The 25,802-nt window shown below is 46.5% G+C and overlaps 1 protein-coding gene across 1 annotated transcript; it reads right to left on the bottom strand.

Moving 5' to 3' along the window:
* Positions 1-1,793: 1,793 nt before the first annotated feature.
* LOC306914378 (uncharacterized protein) lies at positions 1,794-24,170 on the bottom strand. The gene is made up of 14 exons (XM_079491373.1): positions 23,997-24,170; positions 21,384-21,641; positions 19,461-19,496; positions 18,528-18,659; positions 16,805-16,950; positions 15,492-16,002; positions 13,806-14,060; positions 7,032-11,513; positions 5,838-5,937; positions 5,606-5,725; positions 5,065-5,511; positions 4,274-4,348; positions 4,013-4,134; positions 1,794-3,297 (listed from the first exon to the last, which is right to left on the bottom strand). Exons 4-14 carry the CDS (start codon positions 18,657-18,659, stop codon positions 3,235-3,237), a joined length of 6,453 nt encoding a protein of 2,150 aa, XP_079347499.1. The 5' UTR covers positions 19,461-19,496; positions 21,384-21,641; positions 23,997-24,170; the 3' UTR covers positions 1,794-3,234.
* Positions 24,171-25,802: the final 1,632 nt, after the last annotated feature.

Genomic DNA, 25,802 nt, shown 5'->3' with positions numbered 1-25,802 from the left:
AATTTGTTTCTTGTTTTCCAATAATGCTTATTATGCTAGTCGATCAATAACTGAGCGGTGGTTCCGGGAGGAGGTTGCACCACCTCGCACTAAGTTCAAACGTAGCCTAGTAATTGCGTAAATGGCCTTTACGTCAAGACTTATGCATTACTAAAAGTCTTTACACAAGTCAGATGACACTGAAAGTCCATGCATCAGGTGAGGTTCCTTTTGCGAAGAAGAAAACAAAAAAGCTTTTATATGAATGGACTCGATGGAGACATGAGGGCTGAGTGCTTTGGTGTTGGGATTTTATTTTCCAATTGTTTTGACATGTTAGGAATGTTGGGAACTAGTTCATTTGAATCCCTGAAGGGAATTAGGGACAAATCTCTTGTATTTGATTTTCTCTTTCTTTCAATTAGTTAAACAGGCAGTGTGCCATTTGCATTGTCACATACATCAAATAGAAATACTTGCATTATGTTGTGGTGGGCATCATTGTAATTCCTTGTGTATTAACTGTATGGAGAATTGTATCATATACTGTACAGAATTATATTAACTTTGTCTCCCTCTAGTGGTTGATCAGTGTAAGTACTAGCTGACTGTGAAATACAATACGATGTTGCACTACTAGTCCAATGTACTACTGTAATGCTGAACGTGTTGGTTTTTGTATATTGTGAAACTAAATGATACTTTTAGCAAGCTCCCAGAAGTTAGATGTGTGTGTTTGTAGTTCTTCCACTGACTACTACTATATCCCACTAAATGTATTCCTTGGAACAGAAGTCAATACTATATCCTTTGTGCTTTTTATGGGTTTCATTAATTATCTTAATATGAAATCTAATCATTACCTTTGACCTTTTAAGCACTGAAACCCTATACTAGACCGGAGTCCCACAGGGCTCGATTCTGTCTTCACTATAAAAATATTTGATCAACAAGCCCACATCTGCTATTTTCACCAGATGTCTGCCCCCATAATAGGGACACTAGGGTACAAGTATTATATGTATTGGTTAAAACAAAGTAGTATATAGTAATATCATTGCTATAGTGTTTGTTCAGTAACAGCTAGGGTCTCTCCAGCTCTTGAATGCATTGTCAGGTGCGTGGTCAATTTCAGTCAGTCAGGAAGAGTAGGCCTACATATTTATCAGTTTCAATCTTAGTGTTCCAGTTCCAATCTAGGTTAAGTATCCCCACCAGGAGGCCGGAGCAGGCGGAGGATTATATTTTCACTCTGTGCAGATTTTGTATGACATAGTTCGGTTAAACCCTGTCCATACGTTCTGTTGGACTGGAAGAAACTAGTTTAAAAATAAATACAAATTTGAAAAATGCACATGATTTATGTACTGGAAACAAAAGGTTTAGGACTTTACAGTCTTGACTTGGGACCGTTCTCTGCAAAATAGGGACTTTGTTCCATCTCTGAAATGAATTAACGTTGCCTAGTAGAAACTAAACACAAATACAAAACAGAGGTGACAGCCTCGACTCTTATGACCCTTGCACACGCTTTTCACATGCAATTTCAGTTAATCCGTTTTAACCCTGGTCGAAAGAATTACGTCAGAGCCATGGTAATTTTGGAGGTGTGCAAGAGGATGATAAGCGTCATAACAAGTAACTTGAAAAACAATGTGATTTTGTTCAATCTATCCATCACAAGTATCAGGAATAATCAGTTACCCCTGTAGATAATTAAGTCAATGACCATTCTCTCCATTCATCCTCACCCCAACACATCTTTCCACATTCTTTGCCATCAAACCATCCATAGAAAATAACCCGCAACACAATGATGAACTCAAATTTTATTCATTTCGGTTTACAGTTATATAATGATTAATTAAACAAGGTACATTTTGTTGAACAGAAAACAAGCAGTCATGTTGGATCCCTACAGGGATGCAAATCATGTATCCCACATTGCATATAAGCACATGACTCTTGACAAACTATAAAGAAAAACAAAAATATCAGTCTAGTATCATACGATAAGAGAGTAAACTTGGATTAGAACTGACGAGTTCAGGGAACTCTATCGTTAGGCAACAGTGGCTGGCAAAAACCAAAAAAAAATCACCAACATCTATAAAAACCTTTATCAGAAAACCAGATTCTTGAAGAGATTGGGACCTCCAAATAAGGACGGAGTACTTGTTCTGGTAGTGCCATCGTTTTTCCAGTGTTTGGCCACTGTCTGATGGTCATTTCTCACCCCGAAGCTCATTTATCTACTCACCAAAGCTGTAATTGCAGTTTTCCTTTTTTATTTTATTTTGTACAAAATTAAATCAGAACAAGGCGTACACACTGACCATTCCATTACCACCGAAGCCTGGAGATTACTTTTGAAACCTGGTTTTTCCCATGATAATCTGCGGTAATGTCTAGTTGTGCAGTGAAAATACTCGCTTCCTCTATTTTCGCTATTTATTTGAACACGTTTGCTACTTTTGAAACACGGTTTTCCTATGATAATTTATGCCTATAGTTGTGCAGCAAAAAAGTCTTGCTTCCTCTATTTTATTGCACGTTTTTTGCCCAAAATCGGGACGCCAGGGGTAAAGTCAGAAAGTTGGCAAAACCCATTTTGGGCGGGAACCCCTTTCGGTGTTTTGAGCATTATGTTATGCTTTAGCTGTTGAAAAATAGCAGATCTACAAGCTCGTAGCGCGCCACTCGGTGGCGCGCTACGAGCTTGTAGGTCTGCTATTTTTGAAAAGTCGTGAAAATGTGGCGCAAATATTTGAATATATATTATTACATGTTTGTTTTATTTCAACGTCAGGCCTAAATGGCTTAATACCGTAATCACAGGGCTCCAGCGAGCGTTCTGGGCGAGACACACTGTACAGACAGTGTATATTGTACTGAGACACACTGTACAGACAGTGTATATTGTACTGAGACACATGGATTTACTTTACCATTGGTAATACTGACCCTTAACGAGGTCAGATAAATAAACACGATGTATAATACCTGGGCCAATGATAACGTCTATTCTATGTCGTCGTCATTGCAGATCATGTATTTGAAAAACGAAAATGAGATCCTTCCCTTTGTTTTGAGATCTGTTCCTATATTAAATGTTAAAGAAAGGTGTCGTGAAAATAAACAAATGCAGTATATGGTGTCAGACTGCTGCCGACATGTATCTGTGACGCTCGACAGTCTACATGAGTGACGTTTGACTTTACTCTGCATCAACCAGAATGAAGACCGCAGTCAGGGTTAGTCGGAGGCGGAGACTGCAGCACAATGGCCTGGTCCTCCTTGTAACTTCTGGTAATGTTTCTAAAAAGGAGAACAAATTAAGAGTCAGGAAAAAGCATCGATTACAGCAGGGGTGGGCAACTTTGACGATGGAGAGAGCCGCTATATTTCCACACTCACTCCAGAGGGCCGCATTGCATATTACTGTCGTAGCAAAAAATAGCCAATCTACAAGCTCAAAACGTGTGGCGCTGCGTTTTGAGCTTGTAGATCAGCTATTTTTGCTATATTTGAATTGAAATACTGAATTATTTTTTGCTTTTATTTTATTAGAATCCTGAAAAGTAACCTTTTTATTGATTTTCAAATGGATTTAGTTTTAGTTATTATAACGTTATGAACTAAATACAAATTGTACACAAAAAGACAATACTACTAATACTAGTTAAGTACTAGTCATTTAATACTAGTCATTAAGTATAATTAAAGCAGGTCATGTTTGCATGTTTGGAATTGCAACCGCTGAAATCAATAGTATTCTGATATTAACCTGCGGGCCGCACTAAGTGAAGGTGGGGGCCGCATGTGGCCCCCGGGCCGCCAGTTGCCCACCCCTGGATTACAGTGTGTGTGTGTGTGTGTAATTGTACAATATGTCAGAGTGACACTGCAAACCTTTGCATAGGTTATTTCAGCAGTCAACCAAAAAAAAGAAAAATAAATGAGGTAAAAATGACATTCATAGAACTGCCTAAGCCTACTGTATATATGTATAGTAGTGCGTGTTTGTGCGTACCTCCATGTTTTTGTAGTGCTCGTGGGTACTGCAGTGCAGATCCTTGGCTGTGTTTTCATTCTCATAGAAAACACAACACAGGTTACAGAAGAATCCGGTCTTAGGGACGACAAACTCCAACCCTGGGAGAAAACGGGCATGAAAGAGATGAGAGAAAAAGAACGGTACTATATGAAACGGGTGAAAGAAAGACAACACGATGGAGAGGAAAGAAAAAGACTATATGATAGAGAAAGCATAGTGTGTGTGTGTGTGTCTCACCGATGGGGTTGTTGGGTGCAAAGGGAGGCAGTTTGAAGTCAGCAGCAACAGTGGGAGACTGAGATCGATGTTTCTCTATCAGAGAAGGGGGTGGAGAGAGAGAGAGAGAGAGATCAAACCCCAAGCCATGACAATATTCATGATATAACCCATCATTGGAGTGCCAATTGCTTTAATATAATGTGAGGCAGCCTTGTGTAAAAATAGAGACTTTATAAGCAACGACGGATACGGCAGTCGGCTACGGCAACCGGAAATGGATCGGTGCTCGATACATAAACCTGCTCTCTGTCGCAGCCCTTTCTACTACGGGAGAACCTACAGTTTACACTACAACACCATGTCATAACCATGTTTATTGAAATTATAGCCGTCATACATTTACACAGATTGCTCCATCACCTCTCTTATGCTGTGTAATGTGTTGGCATGCTCTGAATGAAGAAATAACACTAATACCATATGTCATATTAACCATTTTAGAATACCACGGTTTTAGAATAACACAGATTGCTCCAGCACCTTCCTCTTTCCACTGCTGATCATGTCCAGCGCATGTAAGAATTAAGCAATATCGGAATTAAGTTAGCTGACGCGCGACTTCCGCGTAGCGGAGCCGTCCTGAAAACAGTCGTTGCTTAAAGTCCCTATTATCAAGGTAAGGCTACTCCACTGTGGTTTCATGTATGGCCATTGGCCAAAGATTATATAGGCTACTGTGTCTAGATTCATTCTCTAATCAATCACTGATGCAGTTTTAAGTACATTTCTAGGACTAGTACATCATTTACCATCATTATTCTCATCCTCGTAATGCTCCTCTTCGTCGCTCACTTCCTCCAGGCTCACCCTGGCCCTCGCCTGACGCTCTTCTTCTGTTTTCTCGGTTGTTTTCCGTCCTTGCGTTGGTTTTTTGGAGGACTCCGTGTCGGTGCAGACGGTCGCTGCGTCTCCTTTGGCATGGCCGTCGTCTTCCGCCTCTTTTCCTCTTCCTCCTCCTCCTCCTCCTCCGTCCTTGCCCTGTGGTTCTCCGGCGTCACTCTTCTCTGGCGGCGTGGCGTCCTTTTCGGCGGTTTCGCCCTTCTTTCTAGTTCTCGCTCTTCTTCTGGGCTGTGGCTCCTGAACTTTGACCAATGAGGAGGTGGCGGAGGCGGCGGTGGAGGTGGGAGGTGCTAGTTCGGCGGCGGTTGACGACGACTCTTGCTTTGCACTGCTCCGCGTGTTCCTGCCCTTCACCACTGTGGAGGGATGACAGAGGATGAATGAATGATTGAATTCATGTATGTGTATCCGTTTCTTTCTGTGCACCTGTTTGTGTGTGTGTGTGTGTACCAGACTGCTTGCTCCCCCTCTTCGTCCTGACTCGTCGTCTCCTGGTCACCATTGCCTCCTCCTGCTCCTCCTCCTCCTCCTCTCCTACCTCGTCTAATGTCACAAAGTTCATCTGTTCATCTGAGGAGATAAGAGGGACAGAGTGTAGGGGGTTGAGGAGAGAGAACTTGAATGAAACCACATCAATGATGGAGGTAATACACGTGCGAATAATATGCACACACACACAAACCTGTTTCGTCGTCATCCTTTGGTTCAGCAGCAGCACTGGAGGGAATCTGGGTCTGATCTTCATCTCTGTCCCCTTCATCACCACCTAGAGCGACTGGAAGCTAGAGAGAGAGAGAGATTAGATTTTAAAAAAACAACAACTTTCTTTTAACCCTAGCATCCCTGTTCTGGGCTTATCATAATGTGCCCTGTATTGTCCGTCCTGGTGAAGGTCTAATGACTGAAACTGCGGGTCCTTTTCTTTGTAGTCTTGCGTGGACAGACTGTTGTCTCCCACAGTTTTCAAATGCCTCCGTCATACAGTCTGGAGCACGGAAGCTCTGATTATGAGCAATCGATGAATCTAATATAAATCGAAATCCAAGCATATCCAAGCATATATAGCTTGCTGCTTAGCAGAAATGGATATATTGTTTAACCCATTCTGGGCGGGAACCCCTTTTGGTGTTTTAACTAAGCATTATGTTGTACTTTAGAAAATAGCAGATCTACAAGCTCATAGCGCGCCACCGAGTGGCGCGCTACGAGCTTGTAGGCCTGCTATTTTTGAAAAATCGTAAAGATACGGCACAAATCTTTGAATATATATTCTTTCAGAGCGAAAGTTTTTTTTATTTCGACGTCAGGCCTGAACGGAAATGCCAGCTTCTTTGCTCGTATTTTGGGAGGTGTAGTTCCAGACTCTATATAGCCTTCGTGGATTGTGGAATAGTTACGCGAGACTATTTTCTTTGTTATTTATTATATGCCCTTTTGTCCTAAACACCTGTCACCAACCTTTTGAGGTGTGCATTGGCCTTAAAAATAAAAATCACACCTGTGTGAAGTGAGGGGCGCTCTTACATCATCTCATTCTGGCCAATCAGAATTTGCGTCTTCAATGTTTGTGTTACGCAATATTTGTGTTTACAAAAAAAATTGTCCATTCATTGTCAATGGCATTTACTGTTTGTGTTAGGACAAAGTTTGTGTTTACACACACCAAAAGCTGGACATAGGCGGGGCTATCACCCCTCAAAAAAGGGCATGTCATAATGAAATTGGCAAAACTAAATTCCAGAGAGCTGTGGTGAGAAATAGAGAAAGATGAAGCAAGGGAAAAAGTGATGGTGAAATATATAGAAGGAAACTAAGATGGAAACAGTTGCTAATTAAAAAGTGACTCAAAGTGAATCATTTCAAACGAAACCTTTACCTCTGGGTTGAAGGCGTCTTCCAATCCATCCTTGCGGCCGGAAGGACAGGGCTCCACCTCTGCACACTTCTGCTCCTCCTCCTCCTCCTCCTCCTCATCTCCGATCTCGTCCAGAGTGACCAGTGCCTGGAGATCTCCCTCGGTCATTTCTCCTCCTTCATTCTCACTATCCCCCTTCCTCTCCCCGTCCTCCTCACCCCCTTCTCCGGGCTCGTCTGCCCCCACCTCATCCAGGGTCACAAGACCCATCTCCTCCTCCTCCTCCTGTTCTCTCCCCCTCTTCCGCTCTCCGTCACCTCCGCCTGCTCCTCGGCTGCGGGTGCTACTCCGGCTGCTGCACCTGCGCTCCTTCTCTCGCTTCTCCCTGTCTTTGCTCCTCCTCCTCCTCCGCTCCCGTTCCCTCTCCTTCTCCCTTTCTTTCGTGTCCGCGTGTTTACACATCGTGGCAGCTTGCCGCCTGCCCAGCTCCTCCTCCTCTGCCGCGTCGTCGGGGTAGTTCTCCTCTTCGTCGCTCACTGCGTCCAGGTCGCCGGCCATTGCCTCGCTTTCTTCTTCTTCTTTCTCGGCCGTTTTCCGTTCCTTCATTTGTTTAGGGGAAGACCCCGCATCGGCGCCGGCGGAGATCGTCGTGTCTCTTCCTCTTCCCCGCCTGTTGTCTTCATCTTTTCCTCTTTGCTCTCCTCTCTCCTTTTTTTCCGGTTCTCCGGAGTCACTCGTCTTTGGTGGCGTGGCGTTGTTCCCTGTGGTTTGGGCGTGGTCTTTCTCATCGGTTCTCGTCCTCACTCCTCTTCCGGGCCGCGGCACGGCGCTTTCCCCGGGAAGCGTCTCGTCTTCCACAGAATCGACAACTTGATACGTGGCCCCCTGTTCCTCCACTCTGTCGCTTTCTCTCCCCGCGTTCTCCTCGGACGCAACGGCAAGATTCCTCATCTTCGCGAGAGCGTCACATTTGAGGGCTGCTAGCCCCTCCAATGCCTGGAGTATTTTGGAGTATTTTTGAGACATTTTGGCATCTTTCTCGCTGGTTCTCGCTCGCTGTTCAGCGGCGGTCTCCTCCGCGGCGATTACGTCATCGGGAGGCGTCTCGTCGTCCACAGAATCGACGACTTCATATGTAGCCTCCTCTTCGTCCTCTTTTTCACGCTCTCCTTCTTCCACCGCCTCCTCGGGCTTTCCGACAGGGGCATCGTTCTTCTTCGTAGGAGCTTCATCCCTTTCAGACATGTTGTCATCCATCTTGCTGGCCATCAGTCCTCTTCTGGGCCGTGGTTCAGTGGCAGTGATGTCAACATCAGGTGCCTCGTCTTCTACAGAATCGACAAGTTGATACGTAGCCCCCTGTTCCTCCTCTCCGTCGCTTTCTCTTCCCACTTTATCCTCGGATTCTACGTTCTGTTCAGCGGCAGTCTCCTCAGCTGCGGTAACGTCATCGGGAGGCGTCTCGTCATCCACAGAATCGACGACCTCATATGTAGCCCCCTGTTCCTCGTCTCCGTCGCTTCCTTTTCCCACTTTCTCCTCGGGTTCTACGGCAGGGGCGTCGTTCTTCGCAGGAATGTCGTCTTTGTTAGACATTTTGGTATCCTTCTTGACGTCTCTCGTTCCTCTCCTGGTTTGCTGTTCAGCGGCAGGCTCCTCAGCTGCGATTACGTCATCGGGAGGAGTTTCGTCATCCACAGAATCGACGACCTCGTAGGTAGCCTCCTGTTCGTCCTCGCTTTCACGCTCCCCTTCCACCGTCTCCTCAGATCCTCCGACAGGGGCATGGTTTTTCCTCATAGGAGCTTCATCCTTTTCAGACATTTTGTCATCTACCTTGCTGGATCCTGCCATCCTTCCTCTTCTGGGCCGTGGTTCGGTGGCAGCGCTCTTAGCATCAAGCGCCTCGTCTTCCACAGAATCGACCACATGATACGTAGCCTCCTGTTCCTCCTCCTTTTTGTCTCCTCTCCCTTCTGGTCCTCCGACAGGGGCCACAGCGTCACTTTTCATCTTCGATGGCGTGTCATCCTTTTTCGCGGCGTTGGCGTCGTTTCTCCTGCCGGTTCTCGTTGCTCTTCTGGGCCGTTGTTCGGCAGCAGTCTCCTCAGCCGTGGTCACATCATCAGGAACCGTCTCGCCTTCCACAGAATCGACAACTTGATATGTGGCCTCCCGTTCCTCCTCTCTCTCGCCTTCTCCCCTCGCCTTCTCCTCCGGTTCTCTGACGGGGGCGTCGTTCTTCTTTGCGTCGTCCTTTTGAGACATTTTGCCATCTTTCTTGCCGGTTCTTGCCGTCTTTCCTTTGGTGGGAGGTTGTGCAGTGGCGGCGGCGACGACGTCAGCAGGCACCTCGTCGTCCACAGAATCGACCACGCGATACACACCTTCCCGTTCCTCCTCCTGGTTTTCGACGCCGTCCTTTTTATCCAGTTTGGTGTGGTCTGGCTTGCCGCTTCTCGTCCCCCTTCGGGGTCGTTGTTCAGCGGCAGCTCCTTCGGTAGCGGTGGCGTCGTCACCAAGTCCTTTGCTTTGCACAGACTCGGAGACGTCCATTTTTGTCATTTTGTCTTCCGTCTTAGACGTTCTTTCGCTTCTTCTTCTCTGGGACTGTCTCGTAGCACCCTCGGTCTTCTTTGTGGCATTGTCGTTTTTGTCTGCTCTCGTCACCCTACTTGATCGCTTTCCTCTGCCGGAAACGTCGGAATGCGAGACGCCTTCGCTCTGCTCGTCCTCAAAGGAGTCGACGATCTGGTAGGTAGGCTCCTCTTCCTCCTGGTCTTTAGCCTCTTCCTGCGTTTTGGACGCCACAGAGGCATCGCTGTTCTTCATGCTTGGTTTATCATCTTTTTGATTTTCCTCCTCCGTCATCCCTTCCTTCAGCTCGCTGCCGATTTGCTCGTCTTCAGTGGAATCTATAATTTGATACGAGGTCTCTTCTACCTCATCTTCCTCCCCCGTTTCTCTCGTTTCCGCTGTGGTCTTGCCCTTCTTCGTCCGCTTGTCGTCTCTTTCAGCCGCTCGACTGTGTCTCGCACTCGCTCTTTTGTCCTTCCCTCTGCTAGATTGTTCTGGGGTTCGACAGTCTCTGCTTGGCTCCTCTTCAAAAGAATCTACGACCTCATATGCTCCTTCCTCTTTGCTTAATTCCTTTGTGGTGTCACCCTTCCTCGATGGGGTGTACCCTCTTTGGGACAGTCTGTCGGATGTTTTGCCTTTCCTTTCGTTCCTGGATGCCGCCGCAGTGGCCCCGGTCTTCTTTGTCGGTTTGTCTTTTGCACTCGTTCTGTTCTGTGTCCTGGTTTGTCCTCCCTTGTCTTCGGTATCTGAGCAGTTGTCGACAGAGTCTATTACTTGGAATGTGTCTTCGTCCTCTTCTGTTTGACTAGTGTCAACGGCATGCAACACCTGGAAAGGCTCCTCTTCCGGCAGAGGCATTTCTGGGTGTCCGTCACCCCCGACAGTTTGATCAGCATGACTGACTAGTGCGTCAACAGCCGTCAGATCTTCGTCGATACTGTCTAACACTTGGAAAGACTCCTTCATGTCAATTTGACTTGCGTTCTTGTCTTCCCCTGTGACACTGTCTAAAACCTGATAGGGCCCCTCGTGTGAAGACGGGTCTCCTGTTTCAGGCTGCTGGCCTTCTGGTGCACCACCGCTGTCCCCAGGATGGCCAGTCTCCTCATCTGCCTGGTGCTCCACTGAATCGAGAATTTGGAACTTTTCAGGTTTTTCGTCCCCTCGGTCTTTCCCCTCCTCACTAGATTCATTTGGCTCCGTCCCGAGGTGGTCTTCATCAAGGCCGTGCTTAAGAGAGGACAAGGCACTGCTTTGGTTCTCTTTCTCCCGACGAGGAGAGTCACTCTTTGCTTGGCTTCCCTCTCCTCCCTGTGCGGAGGGATGCGTCTCTGATGAGTCTTCCCCGTGTGTCTCTGACGCAGCCGTCTCTGCCGACACCGTGTGGTCTGGCATTGCAACTACACCCTCTGTGACCGGGACGCCGAGGGGCTCGGCCGCCGTGTCTGTCGCCTTTGTCGCTTTCGTCGCTTCAGCGTTGGCATGGGCGGACGAACGCGTGCTGCGGCGGGGGGGATTCGGTTTGACGTCTTTGACGGCGGATCTACTCGGAGATGTGGCCGTCTTTCTCTGCGGCGATTTACGAGCGATGTGGGAGGAAAGGGTTTCAGCCGACGGAGAGGAAGCGGAGGACTTGGCGAGAGTAGAAGAGGAGGATGGAGAAGAGAGGGAGGTGGTCGTGGTGGTGGAAGGCGCGGTTATAGACGACTCCTGAGTTTCCGGAGAAATCGAAATTAATCCAGAGCCGTGGCTCGATTCGCTCTGTTTTGTGGACGAGGCAGACGTAGAGGTTTCCTCGGCCGCTTCCTCCGACTCGGAAAGACAAAAGGAGCTTTCGTCCTCCACAAATCCAACCTCGTCCAAAGTGACAAACTCTCCAAAGTCATCCGGGATGAACGACTCGTCAGCCACGGAATGCCTGCCCTGTAAAATGCGGAGAAATTATATCATCATCATCATTGATTGAATAGCCCATTTTGAACTGAGATCAGATTCTAAAAATGTCTTCTACATCCTGACAGTTTTCTGAAAAAGCTATGTTTCTATGTCAGTGGTTCTTCGATTTTTCAAAAATAGCAGACCTACAAGTTCGTAGCGCGCCACCGAGAGTGGCGCGCTATGAGCTTGTAGATCTGCTATTTTTCAATAGCTAAAGCATAACATAATGCTAACACCAAAAGGGGTTCCCGCCCGAAAATGGGATAGTCTAAACTAAACACAAATCTCCCTTTTTTTGAGACAGCCAAGTGTTATATAACCGACCGTGGTTATATCCCATAACCCGGGGGTGTAGCCAATTGGGTAGCCGGGCTGGCTGTCAAACAGTTAATTCATTATATTTCAAGGGGGAATCCTGCTCAGCTAAAATCTTATTTGAATGGCGTCTGTATTATTTGCGTGCATATGTGTGACCAGGTCTAGCAAAATGGTCCTCATCTCGCCTATAATGAAAAGGCAGAAAATCTAAAATAAACTTGATCTCTTTTTTTTGTGATTTTCGTTTTTTTTTCATATTAACACAGCTTGAATGTTGAAGAAGGTTTTCATTCCAACAGATTATTGATTTGGGCAAATTAAATGTATACATTTATAAGTCAAAGTAGGCTAGCCAGCTCTAGGTGTTGAAATGTTGTGAACATTCAAAGGGGATTTTCTCAGCTTTGGGTAAAACAGCACAATCATTTTGAAATGGTCATATCTCTTTCAAATATTTTCCAATTTCATTGAATGATACATCATATGAAAGCTTACATTCTGTACTTTAATAATCTGTAAAAAACTGAAAAATTACTCTGGTCGAGATGAGGGCCTATTTGCCAGACCCGGTCACATATGCTATAGATGGTTACTGTATGTTGAAAGACAGTAGTCACATAATAACTTATCGTTGTGTGTTGTACATAATACTACTGCATCAGTCTACCAATGGGCTATTATGTAGCTGGTTGGCATTTTCAGCCACATTTTGATATTTTCAGTAAATTACGGCATTGCAACGTATCGTAATGCCAATCATAACATGCTTCACGTATCAGGATGTGTGTCTGCATGCACATCATGTGCCAATACCTAGAGTTACTGGTTCAAACACACCAGTGGTGGAATCAACAGGGCAATGCACAAATGTGACTAAATTTGATCGAGAGACTGCCATTGGATTTTTTTTAATTTTCGTTTTTTCATATCATTTGAAAGCAGGGAATCTTAGCTTCAAATTGACATATTGGTTGTTCAGTTTGACCCACCAGTTTTGGAGATATGGCTTATAGAGTAATGTCTTGCAGAAAACAGCAAGTTGAGAAAACAGGCTTGAAAGGTTCACTTCTGTGGTCTCTAACATTACACCTAGCTACATGTTTAAGCATTTATTTCATATTTACATGTCGATTTCAGCTCTGACACTTATTTCAGACATGCTCTAGTATGTGAAGAGTCTGCCTGTGCTATTAACTCATTTAAAAAAAAAAAAAGTTTTTCTCCTCTGGTGAAAAGCTGGATTTTGCGCGATGGCAGTCTCTCAGTCAAATGTGGTCACAAATGCTCCGTTACAAGTCAAAGTTTGGGGAGTTAAAAATGTACTCGAGTAAAATGTATTTAAAGTACCAAAACGTTTAACAGTAAGAATTATGCAGAATGTCCCATTTCACAAATAAAAAAAAAACATTTGAAAATATCTACAAGCTCACAATGTGTCAATGTGAACATGGCTGAAATGAATAGAGGACTGAAGTGGTTACTGTATGTATGTATGTATGTTTTGTAATCAAACTAAAGTTTTACAAATAATTGTAGTGGCATAAAAAGTATAGTCAATAGTTGCCTCTGAGTTGTGGTGTAGGAGTAGAAGTATGTATGTAAGTAGTATTGAAAATGGGAAACACTCCAGTAAAACAAAAAGAAAACAAAAAAACAAATCAAAAGTGTCTTAACCCATTTTGGGGCGGGAACCCCTTTTGGTGGTTTTAACATTATGTTATAATTTAGCTATTGAAAAATAGCAGATCTACAAGCTCATAGCGCGCCACCGAGTGGCGCGCTACGAGCTTGTGGGTCTGCTATTTTTGAAAAATCGTGAAAAGGTGGCGCAAATCTTTGAATATGAATGAATGTCAGGATTTAGAAGGCATTTGTAGAATCGTCCTCAGGTCTCAATGGGTTAAGTACAGTACTTGAGCAAATGTACTTGGTGACTTTACACCACTGCGAGTCACTCACCCTTCTAGTATCCTCCTCCTCCTCCTCCTCCTCCTCTCTCCTCCGTCTCTTAGACGGGGGACTCGGCTCTCGTCTGCTCCTTCGGGACGAGGAGGAGGAGGAGTAGGAGCAGGAGCCATGCGCTCTCTTGGAGGGAGGCGGCGAAGGAGGCGAGCGGAAGCCCTCCTCGGAGGAGGATGGGCCGTGGCTGCTCCTGGGGCGGCCGGAGGAGGAGTCACTCCTCTCCTCGTGAGGGGCGGTGGAGGACGACGAGGTCTGGATTGGAAGAGGGAGCAGGAAGGGGAATGAGAACACACCACACATTACAATGAGAAAACGAAAAGGGAGCAGCATTGATTTTTTTTTTTTCTTACATTTTTATCCCACAATTTTGCAGCCCATTTTTTGGTCAATTATGTAATGTAATGCTGGGCGCTACACTTCCTCTGCCAACCTGGGGAGGGCAACGGACTGACCTCATGCTTCCTTCTATGCATGAGGAGTCCAAGCTGCTTCTTTTCACCTGACAGGGGGGAGTTTCCCCGGCCGGACGTAAGCGTGTGGAAGGAACATGTTATTTCGACCAGTTGATTTCCCCTCCATCAGGCGCCCCGGCTGGCCAGGGGGAGGCAGTTTAGAGACCAGGATTACTGCATGTTTTTTGTGAGGGTAACCTACCCTAGGGGACATGGGCAGAACATGCAAACTCCACACAGAAAGGCCCTTTCGCCAACCCCACCCAGGGTATGGGCACCGATGACACGGAGGAGGGAACACGGCCACAGCGTCCCCAGCGGGAATCGAACCCAGGACCTTCTAGCTGTGAGGCGACAGCACTACCGACTGTGCCACCGTGCCCCCTTTCCAGCAGCGTTGATTTTTGATAAGCTTTTGAATACATTTTCATTCAGTGTTAGTCATATTTTAGGCATTTTAGTCAACTAAATATCACAATTCTTTTGGCAGACTTGTAATGTCCGCTTTTACACTTGCAGCACGTTGTAAGCAGCAACTAAACATACAAAAAAATGTTTTAGTTCTACTGGAACTCTTCTCTACTAGTCCCTCCCTAACATTTTAGTCTAGTTTTTATTTGCTGACAAAATTGTCAATATATTTTAGTTTTAGTCAACATTGGAATAGGATGAGAAGGGAAAGAATGGGAAGGAAGGGCATAGAACAGAATGAGGATAGAAGCATAAAGTGGTTAACCCATTTTGACCTGAGGCCCCATAACGGGTCAGATGCACAGGACGATATCTGGACACTAAATAGGTATACAGAAGTATAGTTCGTTGAATTAATGCCATTAGGCCTGACCTCGAAATTTAAAAAAAATCTTCTAAGTTTTCTGAAATATATATTTTACCAATTTTTTTTAAAATAGCAGACCTACAAGCTCATAGCGCGCCACCGAGTGGCGCGCTATAGAGCTTGTAGATCTGCTATTTTTCAATAGCTAAAGCATAACATAATGCTAACACCAAAAGGGGTTCCCGCCCAACATGGGTTAATGCCATTTTTAACCCGAACTCCTCAAATTCTAAACTCAATCCCTAATCCCAACTCTGAGGACACACACACACACGCGCCAGGTATATGGTCTTCCCAAACCCCACACACGCACACGCGCACACGGTATATGGTCTTCCCAAACCTCTCCAACACACACAGCCAGTTAGGTAACCCATAAGGAGCTCGTCTCACCTCCGCCCCCTGCCTCTCTCTGGTCTGGCGGCGCGCTCGAAGAGCAGCGGTCAGAGCACGGAAGAAGTCGTCGGTGATCGGGGGCAGCTCCGGCGCCGCCGCCGCCGCCGCGCCCTCGGCCTGCGCCGCACGCCCCGGAGAGAGGACGACGGCGTCCGTCGTCGTCGTCGTCGACGCGCTGGAACCGCCGGGGGATTCGGGCACTCTGGGAGCAGCCGCGGTGGTGTCGGGCGGGTCGTCGAGAACGGCGGCGGCGTCGGCCCGCTTGGCGTCGTCGGCCACCGCGGGCTGCACTGGAGAGGCGTCGGTGGCCGCCGTCGACGACGTGGTGGGAATCTTAACGGGGGCTCCGGGACCCGCGGTGGTTCGTTGAGACAAGTGCGGGCCGGTGCGAAGTTTCAGCTGGTCGCAGATGACTATCACAGACTGCATGGGGTATTTCACTTGCTCTTTAGACTTGACTTGCGTCCTGCGTTGCGCTTTGTTAACCCGGGACACAAAGGTGAGCGCGCTGAGCGGACAGAAAAGAGACAAAAAAGAGGAAGCATTAGCCGGCGCTGTGCCGTTGAGCCGCCACGCGTTCACCCATTTAGGCCTAAACGTCGAAATTTAAAAAAAAATCTTTTTAAAATGTATTTTTTTCTGAAAAATCAGTGGTTCTCAATATTTCATGTCAAGGACCCCAAAAATGATATGTAATTGTCCACCGACCCCCATCTGAAAATATGTTGTTCCACGAACCCCCCAGAAGCAAAGATTCGAGTTAAAAACGTTCGCTCTGAAATAATATATATTCAAAGATTTGTGCCACATTTCACGATTTTTCAAAAATATCAGACCTACAAGTTCATAGCGCGCTATGAGCTTGTAGATCTGCTATTTTTCAATAGCTAAATTATAACATAATGTTTAAAACACCAAAAGGGGTTTCCGCCCAAAATGGGTTAAATTGAGCCTCCAAAGCATGCACTGCTTCGCCCATTTTAGGCCTAGTCATTAATTTTGTCCTCACTAATGCTAATAAGATATCATTTGATTTCCATATACTCACTGTAGCAGGCACCACAGTGGAAAAGGCTGTCTAACCCATTTTGACCTGAGATCAGATTCTAAAAAATGTCTTCTACATCCCGACAGCTTTCTTTCTTTTTTTTCCAAAAAATAGCAGACCTACAAGCTCGTAGCGCACCACTCGGTGGCGCGCTATGAGCTTGTAGATCTGCTATTTTTCAACGGCTAAAGCGTAACATGATGCCAACACCAAAAGGGGTTCCCGCCCCAAAATGGGTTTTAATAATGAAAACCAAGCCCACCTGAGAAAACCTTCCACGTATGGTGTAACGATGTCGTAGTTGAGTGGACCGAGCTTTGACCTCAGCTGCGGGGATATCGTAGGAAAGTTGAAGAAAAATCTTTTGATGCTCTCAAGTGCAGAGCAAGTGCGCATGTGAAATATGACCTGCGAACACACACACACACACACACACAAACACAGAGAGAACAAAAACAAATTCAAGCCAATATATCAGACTATAAATGTATACTACGTATGTAATAATACTACCAGTAAGACGCCCTAAAGGCGATAAGCCTGCATGGGCTGGCATTTTGGCATGGGGGGGAGATCAACACATGGAATGAATTCTGTACTTGTCATATATGGAGCGTGTCTTGAGTGTACTGTACATGGTCTGATGAGGTCAGATCAACATATGGAATGTCAGAACAGGTCAGCTCCATATATGGAGATCTAAGGGTGGCAGCGGGGGGCAGTGTCTTGAGTCTACAGGGTTTGATGAGGGCCCGGGTAGGGCCGGGGCCTTCATTTTCGGGCCGGTTGAGAACTGTAGTTTTCGCCGGCTGCACTATTAACTTTTGGGGAGAATGCCGTCGGCAGACTGCAACATAGCCCCATAGAGGAGTACAATAGAACAAATCTCATTAATATATCTTATCAATAGCCTTTGTAATTCAAATGTCAAATTGTAAAGAGACTTTATGGACACCCTGGGCGGCGGTGGCTCAGGGGTAGAGTGGCCGGATGGTAACCTTAAGGTTGCCAGTTCGAACCCGGGCTCCCACAGAGTTGCCGTCAAAGTGTCCTTGAGCAAGACACTGAACCCCTAATTGCTCCTGATGTGCTGGTTGGTACCTTGCATGGTTTCCGCCGCCATCGGTGTATGAATGTGTGTGTGAATGTAATGCACAATCTCTGTAAAGCGCCTTGGATAAAGACGCTATATAAATGCACCATTTACCATTTACCCTGTATATCTAATGGGAGTGGTTCCCAAAACGTCAGCTCAAGACCCAAAAGAGAAATCAGAAGTCGCTTTGCACCTGGCGAGTGCGAACGTGTGCGTGCACTCACCCTGTTGGCGAGTGCGAACGTGTGCGTGCACTCACCCTGTTGGCGAGTGCGAACGTGTGCGCGCACTCACCCTGTTGGCGAGTGCGAACGTGTGCGTGCACTCACCCTGTTGGCGAGTGCGAACGTGTGCGCGCACTCACCCTGTTGGCGAGTGCGAACGTGTGCGTGCACTCACCCTGTTGGCGAGTGCGAACGTGTGCGCGCACTCACCCTGTTGGCGAGTGCGAACGTGTGCGTGCACTCACCCTGTTGGCGAGTGCGAACGTGTGCGCGCACTCACCCTGTTGGCGAGTGCGAACGTGTGCGTGCACTCACCCTGTTGGCGAGTGCGAACGTGTGCGTGCACTCACCCTGTTGGCGAGTGCGAACGTGTGCGTGCACTCACCCTGTTGGCGAGTGCGAACGTGTGCGCGCACTCACCCTGTTGGCGAGTGCGAACGTGTGCGTGCACTCACCCTGTTGGCGAGTGCGAACGTGTGCGTGCACTCACCCTGTTGGCGAGTGCGAACGTGTGCGCGCACTCACCCTGTTGGCGAGTGCGAACGTGTGCGTGCACTCACCCTGTTGGCGAGTGCGAACGTGTGCGTGCACTCACCCTGTTGGCGAGTGCGAACGTGTGCGTGCACTCACCCTGTTGGCGAGTGCGAACGTGTGCGTGCACTCACCCTGTTGGCGAGTGGGAGGCAGTCTTCCACTGGTCCGAAGATGGTCACCATCTGTATGAGTTTTTTAATGACGTCCAAGGTGACTGGAAGGCCTCTCAACTTCACCACCAGCAGTCGGTTCTCATATTCCATCTACCAAGTTCAGAAGAGTTGTGTCACTGTACGCCCTGAGCCCATCATTACGATTCGCACAACAGAGCGCACACACTAGGGCATTAAGCAACTAGTCGACTAGTAAATCCACTAGTCGACCTTGTTGGTACTAGTTGACTAGTTGATAAGAAGAAGAAAAAAAAAGTTTATTTTTATTAATTTAATTTTAATTTCTTTCTGACCATAGTCAACCACATCATCTTGGTTTCTATTCCTTATATATAACTATACTTATTTATAATCTTTATAATTATAAAAAATAAATCAAAATAAATAAAGTTTGATAATCTATTCAGATATTATTCAATGCATCCTGTCTAAGGCCAGCCTACTCAAACTATTATTATTAGTAGTATTATTAATATCCGGAATACTGCGCGCGCGCATGCACGCACGCGCGCGCGCGCGCGCGCGCGCGCGCGCGCGCGCGCGCGCGCACGCACGCACGCACGCACGCACGCACGCACGCACGCACGCACGCACGCACGCACGCACGCACGCACGCACGCACGCACGCACGCACGCACGCACGCACGCACGCACGCACGCACGCACGCACGCACGCACGCACGCACGCACGCACGCACGCACGCACACACACACACACACACACACACACACACACACACACACACACACACACACACACACACACACACACACACACACACACACACACACACACACACACACACACACACACACACACACACACACACACACACACACACACAATCATTCCATGCTTAAATATTACGTGTTTTAAATGTGTGTACTTACTTGTTTTTTGTTGGCGAATGTTTTGTACAACACGGCCTGCAAGACGAGATCAGAAATAAACACATGAAACAAGACCACACCATGTTAGTACGGCATGATATATATATATATATGTGGATTTGCATATTATTGGCCGACAGCTCAGACTGCTACACCAGCCCTCATTTAGATGGGACTCGTACAACAACGTTTTTTTTTTTTTTTTTTTTTTTAATAGCCAAAAGTACTTCATACCAGCCCCTTATGAAACTACTTCTCCCCAAATGGATTACATTTTCCATCCTGAATGGCAGTAACTAGCATATATATAAAGAGAACTGAGAAGATCTCCACAAAGGTTTACTCATCAAAACTGATTATAAAACTGTAACCATCAAAGCATGCACTCAACATATAATGGTTATGTGACCATGGCATGTGCATTTTTTTTTATTATTTTTTTATGGGGGGGTTCAATTAATCGATTATTAATCGGCAGAGCTGTCGAATATTCGATTTGGCTGATGGTCACTTTCTGGCATCCCTACTATAGGTGATTAGTTGTTTTCCACACACCCACAGTTATTCAAAAAATAAAATCACACCCGTGTGAACTGAGTGGTGCAACTACACATTTATTGTTATAGTTACTGTACATTAGAACCAGGAAAGCATCTGTGTCATAAGTACTCTCCGCATGAATTCAGTCTCAACAGTGTCATTTGAGCAACTTTGGTTGCTAACCATAGCAACCATGCTCGTTTTTTTTGGTACGAACAAACACGGGTACAAAGCCAGTTGTTGGAGTGGTTTGCACCACTCAAAAAGGAGAAAATCCCATTAACCCATTCTGGGCGGGAACTTTTGGTGTTTTAAACATTATGTTGTAATTTAGCTATTGAAAAATAGCAGATCTACAAGCTCATAGCGCGCCACCGAGTGGCGCGCTACGAGCTTGTAGGTCTGCTATTTTTGAAAAATCGTGAAAATATTTATTTCAGAGGATTTAGAAGATTTCTTTTGAAATTTCGAGGTCAGGCCTAATCGGTGGCAATAGGCCTATCTCACAGAATTTCCCCGCCCCCTTTCGGGACTAGTGGTGATAGCGTGACGTCACTCCATAGACACTACACTACATGTTAACAGACGTTATTTAAGAAGTCTACAACTTTTGTTTTCTCAAGGTAAGGTTTGTTCTATCTGTTCGAGCTGATTTACCATCTTGTTTGCTTCATAATAATATTGGTCTGTCACATTTTTACATTAGGAAATGTACTTAGATTTTCCAGAGAAAAAAACGTGTAAATGCTAATGTTAAATGACACCAGTATCTACCGGGAGTGGGCGTGGAAAGCGGGCTGTGAGATAGGCCTATGTGGAGAAGTCTCCTGTTTAGGGCATAAACCCAGCTATGCCAATGACGACGAGAAATGTTAGATTACTATTAATCTAACATTTACGTTAGCTTCTAGGCAACGCTTGCTTCCGCGGTGTGACGTCATTACAATGTGGTCCAGTCCGTCCACATACACCATTACAAAGCGCGATCTTTAGCAGCGTTTTCCTCTGAATTGAGGCTCAGATTGAGGTGAGGGGCAATGATCATTTCAGAAGTGCTTCTGATAAAAGAATAGTGACTATAGCGCCCGCCCCGGAAATTACCCATTATTACATCCGGTTCACGGGGGGAAGGGGGGTAAAACAACAGGGTCTTTTTCAAAAAATAGCAGATCTACAAGCTCATAGCGCGCCACCGAGTGGCGCGCTACGAGCTTGTGGGTCTGCTATTTTTGAAAAATCGTGAAAATGTGGCGCAAATCTTTGAATATGAATGAATGTCAGGATTTAGAAGGCATTTGTAGAATCGTCCTCAGGTCTCAATGGGTTAAGTACAGTACTTGAGCAAATGTACTTGGTGACTTTACACCACTGCGAGTCACTCACCCTTCTAGTATCCTCCTCCTCCTCCTCCTCCTCCTCCTCTCTCCTCCGTCTCTTAGACGGGGGACTCGGCTCTCGTCTGCTCCTTCGGGACGAGGAGGAGGAGGAGTAGGAGCAGGAGCCATGCGTTCTCTTGGAGGGAGGCGGCGAAGGAGGCGAGCGGAAGCCCTCCTCGGAGGAGGATGGGCCGTGGCTGCTCCTGGGGCGGCCGGAGGAGGAGTCACTCCTCTCCTCGTGAGGGGCGGTGGAGGACGACGAGGTCTGGATTGGAAGAGGGAGCAGGAAGGGGAATGAGAACACACCACACATAACAATGAGAAAACGAAAAGGGAGCAGCATTGATTTTTTTTTCTTACATTTTTATCCCACAATTTTATCCCTTTATTTATTTATTTATTTATTTACACCCCTGAATATCCATATTCAGGACATGACGAATAAAATGGCGTTGGTCTCGATTTTGTGGGACTCTTACAAGTGTCCGATATAGGGAACTAGACTGCAACGCTAGGCCTAGGGTTAGATTTGAGGTTCCCAAGGTCGCAGAAAAAAAGCGAGACTATCACGGCGATTGTCTCGTCGTCGCGATCGCAGCGGTATAAGTCTCATCCCGAACGGACTTATGATCATCGACGTGGGCGGGCGCGAACGTCAAACATTTGCTTCTGTAGAACGCCACAACGGTAAGGCCTTCCGGTCTGATTTTCGGATATGTTATAGAGCTCCCCGAGACGCACGCGTGGAACTGTAGTACGTCCTCGGGCGACCTTTCTAGTCGACGTGGCGCGCGAACGCCAAACCTTTGCTTCTGTAGAACGCCACAACGGTAAGGCCTTCCGGTCTGATCTTCGGATATGTTATAGAGCTCCCCGAGACGCACGCGTGAAACTGTAGTACGTCCTCGGGCGACCTTTCTAGTCGACATGGCGCGGGCGAACGTCAAACCTTTGCTTCTGTAGAACGCCACAACGGTAAGGCCTTCTGGTCTGATCTTCGGATATGTTATAGAGCTCCCCAAGACGCACGCGTGGAACTGTAGTACGTCCTCGGGCGACCTTCCTAGGAGGCGGGGTCTCGTTTCACTTTTTCAGTCAGGATGCTGTTAAAGTCTATGGGTCTGTGAGCTGTCCGATGCACAGAGCCAAAGTGAAGGACGTTTTGTACAAGCGTGGCAATGAGCTTGTAGGTCTGCTATTTTTCAATAGCTAAAGTATAACATAATGCTTATAGTTATGTAGCCCTCCCATCAGCCTTACTCACATTAATTATCAGGTTAATGAAAAGCATGGGAGGAGCAATACCAACATTCTCGTTGTCTAGGTTCTCACTAGGGTGACCAAAAAGACGTTTTGTACGACTGTCGGAGGCGTACATCCAAGACACCAAACCGTTCGTATCGGCTAGCTCTCAGACATATCCGAACGTCGGACCGTAATGTTTTATCGTTGTTGCGTTGTCGCGCATCAAGGTCGGCAATTTGAAAAATAGCAGACCTACAAGTTCCGCGCTGAAAAATAGCAGACCTACAAGTGCCACGCTGAAAAATAGCAGACCTACAAGTTCACAGCGCGGCACTCGGTTCCACTTGTAGGTCTGCTATTTTTCAATAGCTAAAGTATAACATAATGCTTATAGTTATGTAGCCCTCCCATCAGCCTTACTCACATTAATTATCAGGTTAATGAAAAGCATGGGAGGAGCAATACCAACATTCTCGTTGTCTAGGTTCTCACTAGGGTGACCAAAAAGAGACCTCAGGTAGCCACAGAGACATAACATGTAGCTATACTGTAACTTGAACAACACTAACACTATAAGGTACTATTAGCTCTTGAGCCCCCACCCTGAACACAATCAGAGAATAAACCAAATTATAAATTCACAGACCACAGTAGTTCTTAAAGTCTATGGTACCATCGTTGGCGCGCATGTTGGAGCTCTTATTATGGCACAGTCAGTGGTCAGTTAATTTCCTTGCTTACAGTCTGGCTGTACTCTGTGATATGAACCAATGATTCCCGAATCCAACGTGTCCTCCTCCTCCTCAACTGGCATGCACGTGCGTGCGTGTGCTGCGTGTGGTCTCCTGCACACTGTGAACCAGTTTGTAGTAGTCCCGAAATTGCGTTCAGAAAGTGTCACTTAAACTCACTTTGGCAAAACTTAAAACAAAAATAAAACTTGTCCTCAGTTGCATGTCATACAGCACTAAACTGTCTTCTTTCAAGTGTCAATATATATAGACAAGCTAGGCTAAACCATAGCCAAACAATGACTCAAACTGGTGACTGGTTCACTGTTTTCTCCATCGATGTCCACGTTCTTCTGTTTGCTTCTTTTAACACGCATGTCACGTTTCTCTCATAAACACAGTCTTTTTCTCTGTGCGTTCATCATGTAGCTCAAACTGAAGCTCTCTCCAGATTTTTACATTACGTTCTCCCGCTGTTTACCTTCTCTCTCTCTCTCTCTCTCTGGACGACCCAATTAAGCATTACACTTGTTTACAAGAGGGTCCACCTTGTTCAATTCATCAAAACATTTAGAGATGTACAAATAGACACTTCTATATAGCCAAAGAACAGAATCACGTTTAATCACAGGGACGACCCGTACCTGTCACTTTCTGCTGCCTCTCGGGACTCCATGTGTGTCACGAAAACATATAATCCAGGGCATTAATCTCCTCCAAAAACATAAACAACTTAAAAAGCCAAAATCGCGACAGAGTCAGCTATTCATTCACTGTTTCACAGACCTTGATGTGATTCTTAGCTGTGAATAAGTAAAGTAAACAGATGAACGAGACGACACGATACGACACAAAACACGCGCACACACACACACACACACACACAAACGAGAGTCAAATAAAATACAGTCAAATGGCAGTGGATTTCAGAACAGCGCCACAGCCCATCTGTGGCCAGATATAGATATTACATGGCCAGTGAGCGGAGAGGCCCTCCTCTCCTCTCCTCCACAAAAGTGAAAACAGACAAAACAAACCTTTAAAACATGTTCCCTAAGCCTATTCTTCGCAAACGAGACATTTTATTGATATTTAAAGCGTGTAGAATCCAATGGCGTCAGTCTGGGCTCTCCACGCCATTTGCAAAGGTCAATGGTCAGCAAAAAGGCTGCCTCTTCTCTCTCTCCTCTCCTTTCTCCCCTCTCTCCACAGAAGTGAAAACAGACAAAACACACCTTTAAAACATGTTCCCTAACCCTATTCTTCGCAAACAAGACATTTTATTCATATTTAGAGCGTCCCGAATTCAATGGGGCCGGTCTCGACTTTCCAGGACGTTTGCAAAGGTCAATGGTCAGCAAAAAGACTGCAACGGTGACCCTTTGGGCCAAATTCTTTAAAAAACGGGGTGATATATATTTTAAAAAATATGTAAGAACCTCCAATATCCATATTCAGGACATGTTGAATCCAATGGAACCGGTCTCAAATTTCCACGACGTTTGCAAAGGTCAAAGGTCAGCCGAAAGACTGCCACGGTGACCTTTGGGCCAAATGCCTTAAAAATTAAGTGATAGATATTTTTTTAAATATGTAACACCCCTGAATATCCATATTCAGGCCATGGCGAATAAAATGGCGTTGGTCTCGATTTTGTGGGACTCTTACAAGTGTCCGATAAAGGGAACTACACTGCAATGCTAGGCCTCGGGTCAGATTTGAGGTTCCCGAGGTCGCAGAAAAAAACTCAGACCATCATGACGATCGGCTCGTCGCCGCGATCGCATAGGTGTTCGGCCCATCCCGAACAGACTTACGATCGTCGGCGTAGGCACGCGTGAACGTAAAAACTTTGCTTTACTGGAACGCCACGACGGTGAGGCCTTCCGGGCTGATTTTCGGATATGTTATAGAGCTCCCGGAGACGCACGCGTGGATCTATAGAACGTCCTCGGGTGACCTTTCTAGGAGGCGCGGTCTCGTTTCACTTTTTCAGCCAGGACGCTGTTAGAGTCTATGGGTCTATGACGTGTCTGCATGCACAGAGCCAAAGTGAAGGACGTTTTGTATGACTGTCGGAGGCGTACGTCCGAGACACCTAACCGTTCGTCTCGGCTGGCTCTCCGACATATCCGAACGTCGGACCGTGATGTTTTATCGTTGGCGCGTTGTAGCGCGTCAAAGTCGGCAATTTGTAGGCGTTCGTTCAAGGCTACCGCCGCGGCCGTATGTCCGTTTGGCCCGAAACCTATACGGCTGCGATCGGGGCCGCGACCCGGCCGCGGTGATGGTCTCGGATTTGTTCTGCGACTTTCGCGTCAAAGTCGCAAATTTCGAGGCTTTCGTGCAGGGCTACTGTCGCGACCGTATGTCCGTTTGGCCCAAACCCTATATGGCTGCGATCGGGGCCGCGACCCGGTTGCGGTGATGGTCTCGGATTTGTTCTGACG

Source organism: Electrona antarctica (genome assembly GCF_951216825.1).
Source record: "Electrona antarctica genome assembly, chromosome: 21".
NCBI classification, from domain to species: Eukaryota; Metazoa; Chordata; class Actinopteri; order Myctophiformes; family Myctophidae; genus Electrona; species Electrona antarctica.
Note: the sequence above shows the minus strand (reverse complement) of the source record. Positions and strands in the feature narration are given on the sequence as shown.